Source organism: Symphalangus syndactylus, chromosome 17 (assembly GCF_028878055.3).
Source record: "Symphalangus syndactylus isolate Jambi chromosome 17, NHGRI_mSymSyn1-v2.1_pri, whole genome shotgun sequence".
In the NCBI taxonomy this organism is placed as follows: domain Eukaryota; kingdom Metazoa; phylum Chordata; class Mammalia; order Primates; family Hylobatidae; genus Symphalangus; species Symphalangus syndactylus.
In genome coordinates, this window is record NC_072439.2 from 22,385,904 (window position 1) to 22,401,757 (window position 15,854).

The window sequence follows — 15,854 nt, forward strand, 5'->3', positions numbered from 1 at the left end:
AGGACACAGAGCATGGTTTCCTCTTGCAGCTAAGAGACACAGGCATGCCCCTGACAAGGAGATATTAATCTGAATCCAGACACACACACTCAGGGGCACAGACACACATTGTATACACAACTAATTCCAAACTTAGATAAAAATACATAAAAACAGAAAATTATGCAAATCCAGCCATTCTCACTGACAAACATATACACATTCTCTTTTGCACTATAGGCCAGTATGTGGTAACCAAATCCAGGTTCAGTTGCATGCCACTCAAAAGCCAAACTCAAGAGACCAGAGTTGGTGGGAGGAGAAGCAGGTCTATTGGGAACAAGCAACCCAAGGAGGTGGCAGGCTTGGGTTGCAAAAACCATCTCAAGTTTCTTAGGCTGGCTGGAGGGTTCTTATGGGAGGGCGATATGAGGAAACTATGCTCAGGGGTTGGGATCAAGAGGTGACTGAGGACTGCAGACATCTGGGTACCGGCGAGGCTCTGAGAAGATTGGGAACTTCTTTGTCCTTGGTCAAGTCACAATGCTCCTGTAAATCTTTAGGAAAACACAGTTAGTTGTTTCCATATCTCCCCTTTAATTGCACCATTCATTTAAAAAACTACATGGTTGCTTTTGTGTTTTATCTCAGTGCTTTACAGTTATCTTAACTTACGTGCATGAGTGGGTAAAAGCCTCTTAAAAAAAAGTGGAGTTTGTTTTGGTAGTTCCTTTGCTGTTTCACTGTTACATGTGTTCAATGATTTGTGCCCAGGTGACCTCCTCACTCAGAGGGAGATGTAGGATTTGCCTTCAACTTTATCAAATGACTCAGGGAAACAGTCAGTGAACCTTGGAGAAAAAGGTTCCAGACAGAGATATTAGCTACTGACAAGGACCATTATGAGGAAGTGTCAATAGAAGTTTTAAGGGGCAACAAGGAGGCCACTGTGTCTGGAGTAGAGGGGGAAAGAGGTAGGAGATGAAATTGAAGAGAATATGGAAAAATAGATCACAGAGAAACTTTTGGACCATTGTTAAGGACTTTGGCTCTGAGTGAAAGATGGGAGGCATGGACAGAGGGCAGATATGATCATGCTTATATGTTAAAAGGATCCCCCTTGCTGCTGCGTACAGCATGGACTACGGATAGGCATGGACAGAAGAAGAAAGAGTATTTGTAAGGCTACGACAGTAATCCTCCAGTGACAATGGTAACTCAGATCAGATTTGTGGAAGTAGAGCTGGTAGAATTGGTCAGAATATTTATATGTTTTACAGGAAGAGCAAACTGTATTTCCTGGTGAATTAGATGTGGGATGTGATAAAAACAGAAGAATCGGGAATGACTACCGGGATTTTGGCCCAAGACACTGGGCGGGTGAGGAAGTCATAAATTAAGATTGGCAAAGCTGTGGATGGAGCATGTTCAACGGGGAAGAATATCAGGAGCTCAGCTTTGGGAATCTTGAGTTTGAGATGCCTGTTGTATGTCCAAGTGCAGGGAGTTGAATACATGAGTTTAGAGTTTGGTACAGAGGTCTGGATTGGGGATATAAATTTGGAGTTTGTAATAGATAGATAATATTTAAAACGTGAGAGACTGAGATCACCAAAGGAGTAAGTACAGCTGAAAAAGAGAAGGGAAACAGCATTGGGTTAACCCATGATAAAGAAGTCAAGAGAAAAGGAGGAAGCAGTAAAGGACATTGAGATGGAGCAAACAGCGAGATAAGAAGAAACCAAGAGAGTTCAGTGTCCTGGTGGCTAAGTGAAGAAAGTTTATCAAGCAGGAAGAAATAATCAACTGGCAGGTTAAGTAAGATGAGACCTGATAACTGACCATTGTGTTTAGCAATACATAGGCCATTAATGACTGTAACAGAATCATTTCTATGAGGTGGAAGGAGAGAAGGCCACTTCAGACTCAGTTTAAGGAGAACTGAGTGAAGAAATTAGAAGAAAGTAAGACTATGCAGTTTATTTTTTTCATATTAAGTAATCAATATAATTTTTTCATCTATTATATGAAAACTTGCATGGCTGTTCTTTATTTTATCCTTTAAATCCTTTACAAAGATGCTCAAGATTCTTTTTTTCAAAAATTTTAGATTCGGGGGTACCTGTGCATGTTTGTTACATGGGGGTATTGCACAATGGTAGGGACTGGGCTTCTAGTGTACCCGTCACTCAAAAGCTGAACACTGTGTTCAATAGGTAATCTTTCAATCCTCACTCCCTCCTCTCTCTGCCCTTTTTTGGAGTCTCCAGTGTTTATTATTTCCACTTTTTATGTCCATGTGTACCCATCGTTTACCTCTCATTTTAAGTGAGAACATGCAGAATTTGATTTTTTTGCTTCTGAGTTAGTTCTCTTAGGATAATAGTCTTCAGCTTCATCCACATTGCTGTAAAGGATATGATTTTATTCTTTCTATGGCTACCTAGTATTCCACAGTGTATATGTAGCATATTTTCTTTTCTTTTCTTTTTCTTTTCTTTATTTTGAGATGGAGTTTCACTCTGTTGCCCAGGCTGGAGTACAGTGGCATGATCTTGGCTCACTGCAACCTCCGCCTCTTGAGTTCAAGTGGTTCTCCTGCCTCAGCCTCCCGAGAAGCTGGGATTTCAGGTGCGTGCCACCACACCTGGCTAATTTTTGTACTTTTTGTAGAGTCGGGGTTTCACCATGTCGGCAAGGCTGGTCTCGAACTCTTGACCTCAAGTGATCCACCCGGCTCATGATCCTCCCAAAGTCCTGGGATTACAGGTGTGAGCCCCTGTGCCTGGCCATATGTAGTATATTTTCTTTATACAATCAACTGTTAATGTACACTTAGATTGGTTCCATGAATTTTCTATTGTGGATAGTGCTGGAATAAACATAGGAGTGCAGGCCTGGAGTTGTGGCTCACACCTGTAATCCTAGTACTTTGGGAGGCTTAGACAGGTGGATCATCTGAGGTCAAGAGTTCAAGACCGATTGGGCCAACAAGGCGAAACACTGTCTCTACTAAAAATAGAAAAATTAGCTGGATGTGGTGGCATGCACCGGTAATCCTAGCTACTCTACTCGGGAGGCTGAGGCAGGAGAATTGCTTGAACCCGGGAAGCAGAGGTTGCAGTGAACTGAGATCACGCCATTACACTCCAGCCTGGGCGACAAGAACAAAATTCCATCTCAAAAAAAAAAAATAAATAAATAAAAATAAACATAGGAGTGCAGGTGTTTCTTTTCCTTTGGGTAGGTACCCAGTAGCGGGATTGTTGGGTCGAAGGGGAGCTCTATGTTTAATCCCTTGAGATATCTACATACTGATTTTCATAGAGGTAGAACCAATCTACCTTCCCATGAGCAGTGTACAAGCATTCCCTTTTCTCTGCATCCATGCCAACATCTGCTGTTTTTTTTGGCATTTTATTAATAACACCCAAGAGGAAGCAAAGAAATGGAGCCACAGCTAGCAGAAGAATGAGATGAAAAGATGGACTTCTCTCTATTGTCTGGATTAAAAGTTTTAATTGATGGAGAAGTTGCAGTTTTATTGAAGCAACTGCACAAATGGAAAGGCTTTTATTTTTTGTTCACTATTTGAAGAAAATTTTTTCACCATTTTTTGAGAAGCAGTCTTAAGATTGTTGGCCTCACTACATTTTTATTTGCTAATATCCTTAAATCAACTTTCTGCTTCAGACAAGCATTGAAAAAAGTGGTTTATAGACCTTGAATCTGGAAACATGTCAGTGGAGAAGTTTAAATGTCTTTCTTTTTAATTATTTCAATTTCTTTGTTAAATACATTTGAAAGCATTCTGAATTCCATCTTTGTGTTATCTTGAATTTCTTTGAGTTTCCTCAACACAGCTATTTTTCTCTGCCTGAAAGGTCACATCCCTCTGTTTCTCCAAGATTGGTCCCTGGTGCCTTATTTAGTTCATCTGGTGAGGTCATGTTTTCCTGGATGGTGTTGATGCTAATAGATGTTCTTCAGTGTCTAGGCACTGGAGGATTAGGTATTTGTTGTAGTCTTCACTGTCTGGGCTTATTTGTAGCCATTCTTCTTGGGAAGGCTTTCTGGATATTTGAAAGAACTTGGGTGTGGTGATCTAAGCTGTATCTGCTTTAGAGGATACCCCAAGTCCAGTAACATGATGCTTCTTGCAGACTCTTAGAGGTACTGCATTGATGGTCTTGGACAAGATCCAGGAGAATTCTCTGAGTTATGAGGCAGAGACTCTTGTTCTTGTCCCTTAATTTCTACCAAACACACAGAGTATCTCTGTGCTGGGCTGCCTGGGGCTGTGGAAAAGGTGACACAAACACCATTGTGGCCACCACCACTACGACTGCTCTGGGTCAGACCTGAAGCCAGCACAGTACTGGATCTCCCCAAAGGCTTTCTGTAACCACTGTCTGGCTTGCTCAAGAACCTGGGGCTCAATATCAGCAGGTGGCAAAGTCTCCCAGGCCCTAGGTGGGTCCAGAAGTGCCATCCAGGAGTCAGGGACTGGAGTCAAAGATCTTAGAAGCCTACCTGGTGTTCTATTGTATTGTGGCTGAGCTGGCACTCAGACCACAAGACATAGTCCTTCCCACTCTTCCCTGCTCTTTCCAAAGGCAGTGGTCACCCCATAGCCACTGCCACTCCAGGCCACAAGGAATACTGCCAGACTCCCTCTGATATTCTCTTAGGGCTCAACAGCTCCTAGGTCAGCTTGTAGTGAATGCTGCCTGGCCTGAGGCTCACCCTCCAGGACAGTGGGCTCTCCTCTGGCACAGGGCTGGTTCAGAATTGCAGTTCAAGAGTCAAGTCCTAGAGTCAATGACTCTAAGACCCCGATTGGTGCTCTACTCCCTGTGGCCATGCTGGTACCTAAGGTGCAAGACCAAGTCCCCTTTACTTTTCCCTCTGCTTTACTCAAGCAGGAGCCTTGCCCCGTAACAACCACAGATGGGAATGTGCTGAGTCTCAGCTGAAGCCGCAGGTCTCAGAGGCTCACCCAAGGCCCTCAACATAGTACCTGGGTATCGCTGCCAGTTATTCGGGGTCCAAGGTGATAAATAAATATTCAGTTAGCAGGTGATGAATGCCTCAAGGAATGGGTCCTTTCCTTGAAGACAGCAAGTTTCCTTCTGGCGCAGGGTGTGTCTAGAAATGCCATCTGGGAGCTAGGGCCTGGAACGGGGGCCTCATGACTCCAAGTGCCCTATCCTGCTGTGGCTGAGCTGATATCCTAGATGCAAGGCAAAGCCTTCCCCACTCTTCCCTCTCCTTTCCTCAAGTGAAAGAAAGGGGTCTGTTTTGGAGCTGTGAGCTGTGTGCAGCTTGGAGTTAGGGAAGGAGATGCCAGTACTCCCTTGGCTGCCCAAGCTGGTGTTTTCGTGTGCACCCCAAGTCCCCTATTTCTGGCCCTAGTTCAGCACTAGGACTAGCCTAAGAGTTGCAGTCCTTACAGCCTAGACTGCCTTTCCAGGTTACTTGGAGACACAGAATGCTGTAGCTCTCAGTGGTGAGATTCACAGGCACTCAAGTTCACTCAAGTTCAAGATCACCGGGATCTGTGATTCCTTTCTGGCTAGCGCTAGTTTAAACGCTTCCTCCATGAGCAGGCGTCAGCTGAATTTGGTCCAGTTTTCCTTTCTGCTCTAACAGGACATCACTGAGTTCAGTGCTTCACAATTGCTGTGTTCTTCCTCTCCCAGCTCCCAGAGAAGATCTCTGTACCACTCTGCTGCTGCCAGAAAGTGTGGGGGGAGGTGGTACCTGAGATTCAGGGCTGTTTTTTTCTCTCTTCAGTGCCTCTTTCAGCAATATAAAGTTAAAACCAGGGACTGAGTGCTCACCTGATTTTTGGTTCTTATGAAGGTTTTTTTTTTTTTTTTCTGGTTAGATACTTGTTAACTTGGCATCTTTGCAGGGGGGATGATCAGTGGAGCCTTCTATTCCACTATCTTGCTCCTCTGCCTTTGTAATTGGCTTTCAAACTAACAAAATCATCTTTACATCTTCACCTGTGTCTCAGGTTTACTTATGCACACACTGATTGCATTATGTTCCCTGGAGTGGAGAACAATAGAAGGTTCCTTATGGCAGCCATCAGGAAAGAAATACTGGCTCCCAGAAAATACATCAGTGGCATTCCTTTTTCAATGGGTCCTGACAAACAAACAACTCTCTCGGAAAATAACCATTCAATGTATTTAATCCTGATTTTTTGGCATCATAGAAGTGTATCTGGTAGAATTGGTCAGAATATTGATATGTTTTTTAAAAAGTGCAAACTGTATTTCCTGGTGAATTGGATGTGGGATGTGATAAAAGGGGAAGAATCGAGAGCAACTAGCAGGATTTGGCCCAAGGCACTGCACTGTTGAAGAAGCCATCAACTGAGATTGGCAAAGCTGTGGATGGAACACGTTTAAGGGGGAAGGGTATCAGAAGCTCAGCTTTGGGAATCTCAGACTTGAGATGCTTTTGTATGTCCAAGTGCAGAGACTTGAATATATGGGTTTAGAGTTTAGCAGAGAGGTTTGGATTAGGGATATAAATTGGAGGCTTGTAACAGATAGATAACATTTCAAATTTGAGAGATTACCATCACCAATGGCATAAGTACAGCTAAAAAAAGGAAGAGAAACAGCATTGGGTCAATCCAAGACAAAGAAGTCAGGAGAAAAAGAGGAAGCAGTAAGGGACGCTGAGATGGAGCAAACAGTGAGATGAGAAGAAACCAAGAGAGTTCAGTGTCCTGGTAGCTAAGTGAAGAAAGTTTATCAAGGAGGAAGGAATAATCACCTGGCAGGTTAAGGGACACTGAGATGGAGCAAACAGTGAGATGAGAAGAAACCAAGAAAGTTCAGTGTCCTGGTAGCTAAGTAAAGAAAGTTTATCAAGGAGGAAGGAATAATCAACTGGCAGGTTAAGTAAGATGAGGCCTGACGGCTGACCATTGTGTTTAGCAATATGCAGGCCATTAATGACTGTAACAGAATCATTTCTATGAGATGGAAGGATAGAAGGCCATTCAGACTCAGTTTGAGGGGAGATGAATGAAGAAATTAGAAGAAAGTAAGACTATGCAGTTCTTTTTTACTTTTGAGTAATCAATATATATATTTTCATCTATTATTATATGAAAGCTGGTATAGTTATACTTTATTTTATCCTTTAAACCCTCCAAAAAGAGGGTTAAACTTCTTTTTAATTTTAGATTTGGGGGCACATGTGCATGTTTTTTTTGTGAGTGTATTGCATAATGGTAGGGATTGGGCTTCTAGTGTACCCATCACTCAAATACTGAACATTGTGTTCAATAGGTAATCTTTCAACCCTCACTCCCTCCTCTCTCTGCCCTACTTTGGAGCCCCCAGTGTCTATTATTTCTATTTTTATGTCCATATGTACCCATCGTTTACCTCCTACTTGTAAGTGAGAACATGCAGTATTTGATTTTCTGCTTTTGAGTTAGTTCACATAGGATAAGAGTCTCCAGCTCCATCCATGTCACTGCAAAGGACAGAATTTCATTCTTTTTATGGCTACTTAGTATTCCCTGGTGTATATGTAGCACATTTTCTTTATTCAATCAACTGTTGATGGACGCTTACTTTGATTCTGTGACTTTCCTATGGCGAATGGCGCTGCAATAAACTTAAGGGTTTAGGTGTCTTTTAATATAATGATTTCTTTTTTGGGGTGCATATACCCAGTATTGGGATTACTGAGTGTAATGGCAGGTCTTTTTTTAATTCGTAGAGATATCGCCCTACTGTTTTCCATAGAGCTAGAATCAATTATGTTCCCACCAACAGTGTACTAGCATTCCCTTTTCTTTGCATCCATGCCAACATCTGTTGTTTTTTTGATATTTTATTAGTAATAATACTTAAGGAATAGGCACTTCTTTCAAGGAGATTTGTGGCAAGAGAAAGCGAAGAAATGGAGTCACAGCTAACAGAATAATAAGATGAAAAGATGGACTTTCCTTCATTGCCTGTATTTACAGTTTTAATTGATGGTGAATTTGCAGTTTTCTTGAAGCAACTATGCAAATGGAAGGGCTTTTTTGGTTCACTATTTAAAGAAAATTCTTTTGCAGTATTCAGAAGCTTTCTTAATATTGTTGGCCTTGATTGGTCCTGGCAGTCAAACTACTCCCTTTAAAAAAAAAACCATTAGATTCATTTGATCCTGTTTGGTTGGCATCGTGGAAGTAGAGCTGGTAGAATAGGTCAGAATATTGATAAGTTTTAAAGGAAGAGCACATTGTGTATCCTGGATTGAAGATTTAACATGATTGGAAGAGAAGAAGAAAGAATGACTACCAAGATTCTCTTGTTATAGTTTTATTAACTGTCTGTCCATTCTTTATTTAGTTATTTGAAATTATTAATGGATTTTTTTCCCAGAAAAGGAAGATTTTATAAGGTCAATCCAGCTTGTAGCGTTTTGCTGTTGCAATAATAAACATGTATGTATATTTTCAGTGGCTGATAGAACAATGAATTTAAACTATAGCTTGGACTTACCAGATATTTGAACATTCAACCCAAAGCTGCAGAATATACATTCTATTGGTCAGCAGATGAAACATTCTCCAAGATAGACCATATGATAGGCCACAAAACAAGTCTCAATAAATTTAAGAAAATTGAAATTCTATCAACTACTCTTTCAGAACACAGTGGAGTAAAATTGAAAATCAACTCAAAAAGGAGCCCTCAAATCCATGCAAATACATGGAAATTAAATAACCTGCTCCTGAATGATTGTTGGGACAAGAATGAAATCAAGATGGAAATTTAAAAATTCTTTGAATGGAGTGATAATAGTGACACAACATACCAAAAACATATAAAAACCTCTGGGATACAGCAAAGGCAGTGCTAAGAGGAAAGTTCATAGCCTTAAATGCCTGCATCAAAGAGTCTGAAGGAGCACAAATAGACAATCTAAGGTCACACCTCAAGGAACTAGAGAAACAAGAACAAACCAAAGCCGAACCCAGCAGAAGAAAAGAAATAACCAAGATCAGAGCAGAACAAAATGAAATTGAAACAAAAATATTACAAAAGATAAATGAGACCAAAAGCTGATTCTTTGAAAAGATAAATAAAATTGATGGACCATTAGTGACATTAACCAAAAAAGAAGACAGAAGATCCAAATAAGCTCAATTAGAAATAAAATGGGAGATATTATGAACACTACCACAGAAATACAAAAAGATCACTCAAGGCTGCCACGAACACCTTTCTGTGGGTAAACCAGAAAACCTAGAGGAGATGGATAAATTCCTGGAAATATACAATCCTCCTAGATTAAACCAGGAAGAATTAGAAACCCTGAAAAGGCCAATAACAAGCAGCAAGACTGAAATCCTAATAAAAAAAATTGCCAACAAAAAATGTCCAGGACCAGATGGATTCACAGCTGAATTCTATCAGACATTCAAAGAAGAATCAGTACCAATCCTGTTGACACTATTCCACAAGATAAAGAGGAAATCCTCCCTAAATCATTCTATGAAGCCAATATCACCCTAATACCAAAACCAAGAAAGGACACAACAAAAAAAGAAAAGTACAGACCAATATCACTGATGAATATACATGCAAAAGTTCTTAACAAAATACTAGCTAACCAAATCCAACAGCTTATCAGAAAGATAATCCACCATGATCAGATGAAACCCACTGCATCCCTGCATGCCCAAAAATGCAATCATGGTTTAACATATACAAATCAATAAATGTGATACACCACAAAAACGGAATTAAAAACAAAAATCACATTATCATCTCAATAGATGCAGAAAAAGCATTTGATAAAATCCAGCACCCCTTTATGATTACAACCCTCAGCATAATAGTCATAGAAGGGACATACCTTAAAGTAATAAAAGCCATCAATGACAAACCCACAGCCAATATAACACTGAACGGGAAAAAGTTGAAAGCATTCCCTCTGAAAACTGGAACAAGACAATGATGCCCACCCTCACCACTTCTATTCAACACAGAACTGGAAGCCCTAGCCAGAGCAATCAGACAAGAGAAAGAAATAAAGGGCATCCAAATCAGTAAAGACGAAGTCAAACTGTTGCTGTTTGCTGATGATAAGATTGTATACCTAGAAAACTTTAAAGACTCCTCCAAAAAGCTCCTAGAACTGAAAAATAAATTCAGCAAAATTTCAGGAGACAAAATTAATGTTCACAAACTAGTAGTTCTGCTATACACCAACAGCAACTAAGCTGAGAAACAAATCAAGAACTCAACCCCTTTTACAATCGCTGCAAAAAGTAAATAAATAAATAAAATACTTAGGAATATACCTAACCAAGGAGGTGAAAGACCTCTACAAGGAAAACTACAAAACACTGCTGAAAGAAATCACTGATGACACAAACAAATGGAAACACATCCCATGCTCTAGCATCCCATGTGAAAATTTCAACATTGTGAAAATGACCATACTCCCAAAAGCAATCTACAAATTCAGTGCTATTCCCATCAAAATACTACCATCATTCTTCACAGAACTAGGAAAAACAATCCTAAAATTCATATGGAACCAAAAAAGAGCCCACATACCAAAGCAAGACTCAGCAAAAAGAACAATCTGGAGGCATCGCATTGCCTGACTTCAAGCTATACTGTTAATATAAGGTCATAGTCACCAAAACAACATGGTACTGGTACAAAAATAGGCACATAGACCAATAGAACAGAATAGAAAACCCAGAAAAAAGTCAAATAGTTACTGCCAGCTGATCTTCGACAAAGTAAACAAAAATATAAAGTTGGGGAAAGGATGCCCTATTCAACAAATGGTGCTGGGATAATTGGCAAGCCACATGTAGAAGAACAAAACTGGATCCTCATCTCTCGCCTTATAGAAAAATCAGCTCAAGATGGATGAAGGACTTACATTTAAGACCTGAAACTATAACAATTCTAGAAGATAACATCAGAAAAACCTTTCTGGACATTGGCTTAGGCAAAGACCTCATGACCAATAACTCTAAAACAAATGCAACAAAAGCAAAAAGATAAATAGATGGGACTTAACTAAACTAAAAAGCTTCTGCACAGCAGAAGAAACAATCAGGATAGTAAACACACAACCCACAGAGTGGCAGAAAATCTTTGCAACCTGTACATCCAACAAAGGACTAATATCCAGAATCTACAAGGAACTCAAACAAATGATCATGAATAAACCAAATAGTCCTATCAAAAAGTGGGCCAAGGACCTGAATAGTAAATTCTCAAAAGAAGATAAACAAATGGCCAACAAACACATGAAAAAATGCTCAACATCACTAATGACCAGGGAACTGCAAATCAAAACCACAATGCAATACCACCTTACTCCCGCAAGAATGGCCAAAATAAAAAAATAAAAAAATAAAAAGTAGATGTCGGTGGGGATGCGTTGAAAAGGGAACACTTTTACACTGCTGGTGGGAATGTAAACTAGTACAACCACTATGGAAAACAGTGTGGAAAGTCCTTCAAGAACTAAAAGTAGAACTACCATTTGATCCAGCAATCCCGCTACTGGGTATCTACCCAGAGGAAAATAAGCCATTATTTTAAAAAGATACTTTCACACACACATTTATGGCAGCACAATTTGCAGTTGCAAAAATATAAAACCAGCTCAAATGCCCATCAATCAACGAGTGGGAAAAGAAATTGTGTTGTATATATATACCATGGAATACTACTCAGCCATAAAAAGGAAAACTATTGGCATTCGCAGCAACCTGGATAAAATTGGAGACCATTATTCTAAGTGAAGTAACTCAGGAATGGAAAACCAAACATTGTATGTTATCATTCATAAGTGGGAGCTAAGCTATGAGGATGCAAAGGCATAAGAATGATACAACGGACTTATGCAAAGGCATAAGAATGACAAGAATGATACGATGGGTTTTTTTGTATGTCAAAGATATAATTAATATTTGGATTGTGAATTGCAAGATTTTCATCAGAACAAAGGTCAGCCCAGCTGGTAAACACTATCACATTCATGACAGCCTGCCCACACTCTGCATCTTTTCCCCAGAATGTTCCCTCACTTATTCTACTGACTGAACTTTTCAACAGAGCTGAAAATCCATTTTTGTTTCATTTTCTCTTCTAGCCATAAAACTATTAATAGATTCAAATGAAATGCATAGTCCAGACATATCTCGTCACTCAATCAACTGTTAATTCCTGAGAAATACTCTCTGGTTTGAATTGCAGGAAGAAGTTACAGGAAGAGATATTTATTTCTCAGAAATGGAGTTATCGAGCATCTGCTCTGAGCCAGACACTTAGTAGCAAACACAAAGCTGCTGTCAGTGAACTGGCAGACGATGAGAAGTGGCCATGCCGTGCCTGTTCTATGAGAGTAGAGGCATGAGATTGTCCCATCAGTCATGTGAAGAGTGTGATGGAAAGAGAAAGGCCAGGAATCACACTGATGCTTCTGTATAAAAGAAAGGAAGGGAGGGAGGGAAGGAGAGAGGGAATAAATATGGATCTCCTTAAAAGAAAACACCGGGTTATCAGTACATGGCATAAAACCATGGCACTGAAAGTTATGTATTCAATGAACATTTATTGAGCACTTACCTTGTGACAGGCAATTTATGAGGTGCAGGGATGTTCCAGGATAGAGAGGAGACTGAGCAAACCCACCTTGCTGTATAGAGTGTTAGAACCTCGCTGGAGGAACAAGAAAAACAGAATACAAAATAGTCAGAAAGAGCTCTCTGTAACAAGGAGCATGGTTGCTGGGTTCCAAACTGTGATTAAATTTTTTTAAAGATTTTTACTGTATTATGACCTTTATTTTTTAAATATTTATACAAGTCATTTAAGTAATATAATACCTTCTTGTGTGTAAAATTCAAACATTACAGATTTGTACCTTGACCTCATTTCTTCTAAACCCAGGGTCCCCCTACAAGGAATGCCTTCTTTTGACATTTTCTAGTGCATTTATGAATGTTTCTGGGTACCTATGAGATCAATTTTATTTTTTTGTCTTTAAAATAATTGGTCTCATGTTATGCATGTTTTCTTCATGCCTTTTCATACTATAGCATTTCTTGAAGATATAGCCATACCAGTACGGATAATTTTGTTTTTCTTTTATATATAGTCTATATATACTGGCTACTTAATTAAAAACTGTATTGTAAAAAATTTCAAATGTTTGCAAAAGTAGAGAACTGTCATCCCCAGATTATTTTAAAGCAAATCCCAGATATGATATAATTTCATACACAAAACCTAAAGTTTTTCAGGGGAACAGTGTGTGCTGGGAAAGACATAGTTGAAAAGAAAGACCGGAAACATACATTTTCATTTCTCTTAAGTAAATAACTAGAATTAGAAGAGCTAGGTCACAGGGTATTTATGTAAAACCATTGTCAGACTGATTTCCCATTCAACACTTCCATTTACTCTGTATCGTTATTAACATTTGCTGTTGTCCTTTAATTGTACTGATGGGCATATAGTGGTATCTCATTATGGTTTTAATTTGCATTTCCGTTTCCCTCATAAGCAATTTTTCATATATCTCAGTAAGAAGGGCCTGTTCCGAGTATTTTGCCCATTTTTAATGGGGTTTTTGTATTTTTATTATTGACTTGTAGCAGTTCTTTTTAGTCTTAAAACGAATCCTTTTCAGATAAGTATTTTGAATATTTTCTTCCCGTCTGTGACTTGTCTGTTAACTTTTAATGGTATTATTTGATGAACAGGTACTTTTCATTTTGATGAGGTCCAATTTATCATTTTATATTTTTATAACTATTGCTTTCTGGACCCTATCAAAGAAATTTGTCTACCTAAAGGTTGTGCAGATACTGTTCTGTCAAATTCTACAAGCTTTTAGTTTTAGCTTTTCCATTTAGTTCTGTGATCATTCTCAAATAATTTTTGTGTGTAGTGTGAGGTAGACCTTGAGATCCACTCTCTCCTTCATGTAGCTTTCTCATTGTTCTGGATTCATATATTAAAAAGCCTTTTCTTTCATTGATTTTCTAAAATTGATAAATTTTTAACAGTAGTTTTAGGTTTACAGGAACCTTTTATAAATCTGAAAATATATGTTTTCAATAGCTTTGTTCATAAAAGCCCCAGCCTGGAATGAATCCACCAATGAAGACAAATAATTATATTGTGATATAGTCATATAATTGAATACCATGAGCAATAAAAAGGAACAAAGTACCAATACACACAATAGCATGGATGAAACTCAAAAACATGCTGATCAAAAGAAGGCAGATTTTAAGAGTGTATAATGAATAATTACATTAATATGGAATTATGGAATAAGCAAAACTAACATGATAAACAAAATCAGAAGAGTAATTATATCTGCAATAAAGAGAGGGAACTGGGCAAGGAAAGGTCATGAAGGTCCTTTCTAAGGAGGTGGAATGGTATACGGACCTGACAAAATTCACTGAACTGAACAATATGGTCTTTGCATTTTATTATATGTAAATTTTATCTCACCAAATATTAATAATAAAAATTGAAGAAAAATTGGGTGGTCAAAAGTATTTGAGGACTGGATCTTGTAGTAGGTAGAATAAAAGGGACATTTTTCATTTAAAAAAATGAAAAGAAAGACTGAAAGCAAGTCATAGGGCATAATGGATTTCTGAAGAAATAGTTGTAACCAGCAGAAGTATGGGCTATTGTGCAGAGGATATGGAAGTCAAAGAAGATCAATCTCTCTGGATCACTGACAGGATTGCTGGAATGCCTGAGAAGGAAATAACATCAACATCTTTAACCACAGCTTACTAGGTGGCCAGACGCTCTGAACTGATATTTCTTCCCCAGTTCAGACGAATAACTGGGATATTACTCAAAATTCTATTGCATATCTGTTGCAAGGAAAAGCAGTTTCTCTTTCCCTTCTGTGGTAATTTCTTACAAGCTACAGTGGTGGGCAGGGTGTGAGGGGGGTTGCCCAGAATGGGGTTTCCAAAGCTCCTTAATTGTGGCCTCTGACCCTTTTCATTGCTTCCATGTCCATACCCGGAGTCAAAACCCAAGGAATGCAGTGGGATGACATTACAAATTAATCTGAAGGAAATACCTTATATACCAAAAGAACTGTGTGATTGTGCTGATTTATATGAGCAGAAACTTGGAGTGCATGCTTGGAAATGAATTGTCAAGGTTTTAGATCAGGGAAAGTGGAATTTATTGTTGAGTCAAGCACAACTAATAGTAATGCTAATGCATCCTCATCGCTTAGCTCCCACTTATGAGTCAGAAATCTCACCTTTCTCTAAGAATCTGCAGGAGAACGAGAGCCTCAGATTTTTATTCACATGAAAAGAAATAGGGAAATAAGAGGGCATACCCAAAGCCCAGGTGTCGAGAGACAGAGTGGGGGTGGCTCTCACCTGGCAGAGCCAAGGGGTCTGAGGGTGGGTAAAGAAGACACAAGTGTTTTCTCTACTTCTGTCCCCAGGTCCTATGAATGATCAAGATCTATGCTATCCCAGAACCACTAGAGAAGAAGGAGGAGGATTTTCTTTCAAGGCCAAGTGCCTTGCCCCCAGGATCTCCAGCTTTTTACCATTGCACAGGTTAGGAAAATGCACACCTTCCTGGTAGATTCTGCACAGTGGAGAAAAGGCTTCATGAGAAGCATGGAGGCTGGAATTCACACCCCTCCTCCTCACTCCATCATCTTTATCTGTGCATTTCCCTGGTGACCCCTTCCTCCCCCAGTACCTCCCTCCCTGTCTTTTCTGCTGCATCACAGGCACAGGCCTCCAAACAGGTGTGGTTGTGACTGAGTCTGTTACTGACACCCCACCCTTTCTCACTGTGTGG

At 39.4% G+C, this 15,854-nt stretch overlaps 1 protein-coding gene across 6 annotated transcripts in view; it reads right to left on the reverse strand.

Annotated features, from left to right (window-relative positions):
* The window catches only part of LEUTX (leucine twenty homeobox), a 160,364-nt gene that overhangs the window by 24,481 nt on the left and 120,029 nt on the right, over positions 1 to 15,854 (reverse strand). For all 6 annotated transcript variants that reach the window (XR_010116599.1, XM_055247719.2, XM_063621223.1 and 3 more), the window contains one exon: positions 12,612 to 12,704. Coding sequence is in view for 2 of the 6 variants with exons in the window: in XM_063621222.1 (XP_063477292.1) it covers positions 12,612 to 12,704 (93 nt within the window). In the remaining 4 variants the exon portion in view is untranslated. The remainder of the gene's footprint in view (positions 1 to 12,611; positions 12,705 to 15,854) is intronic.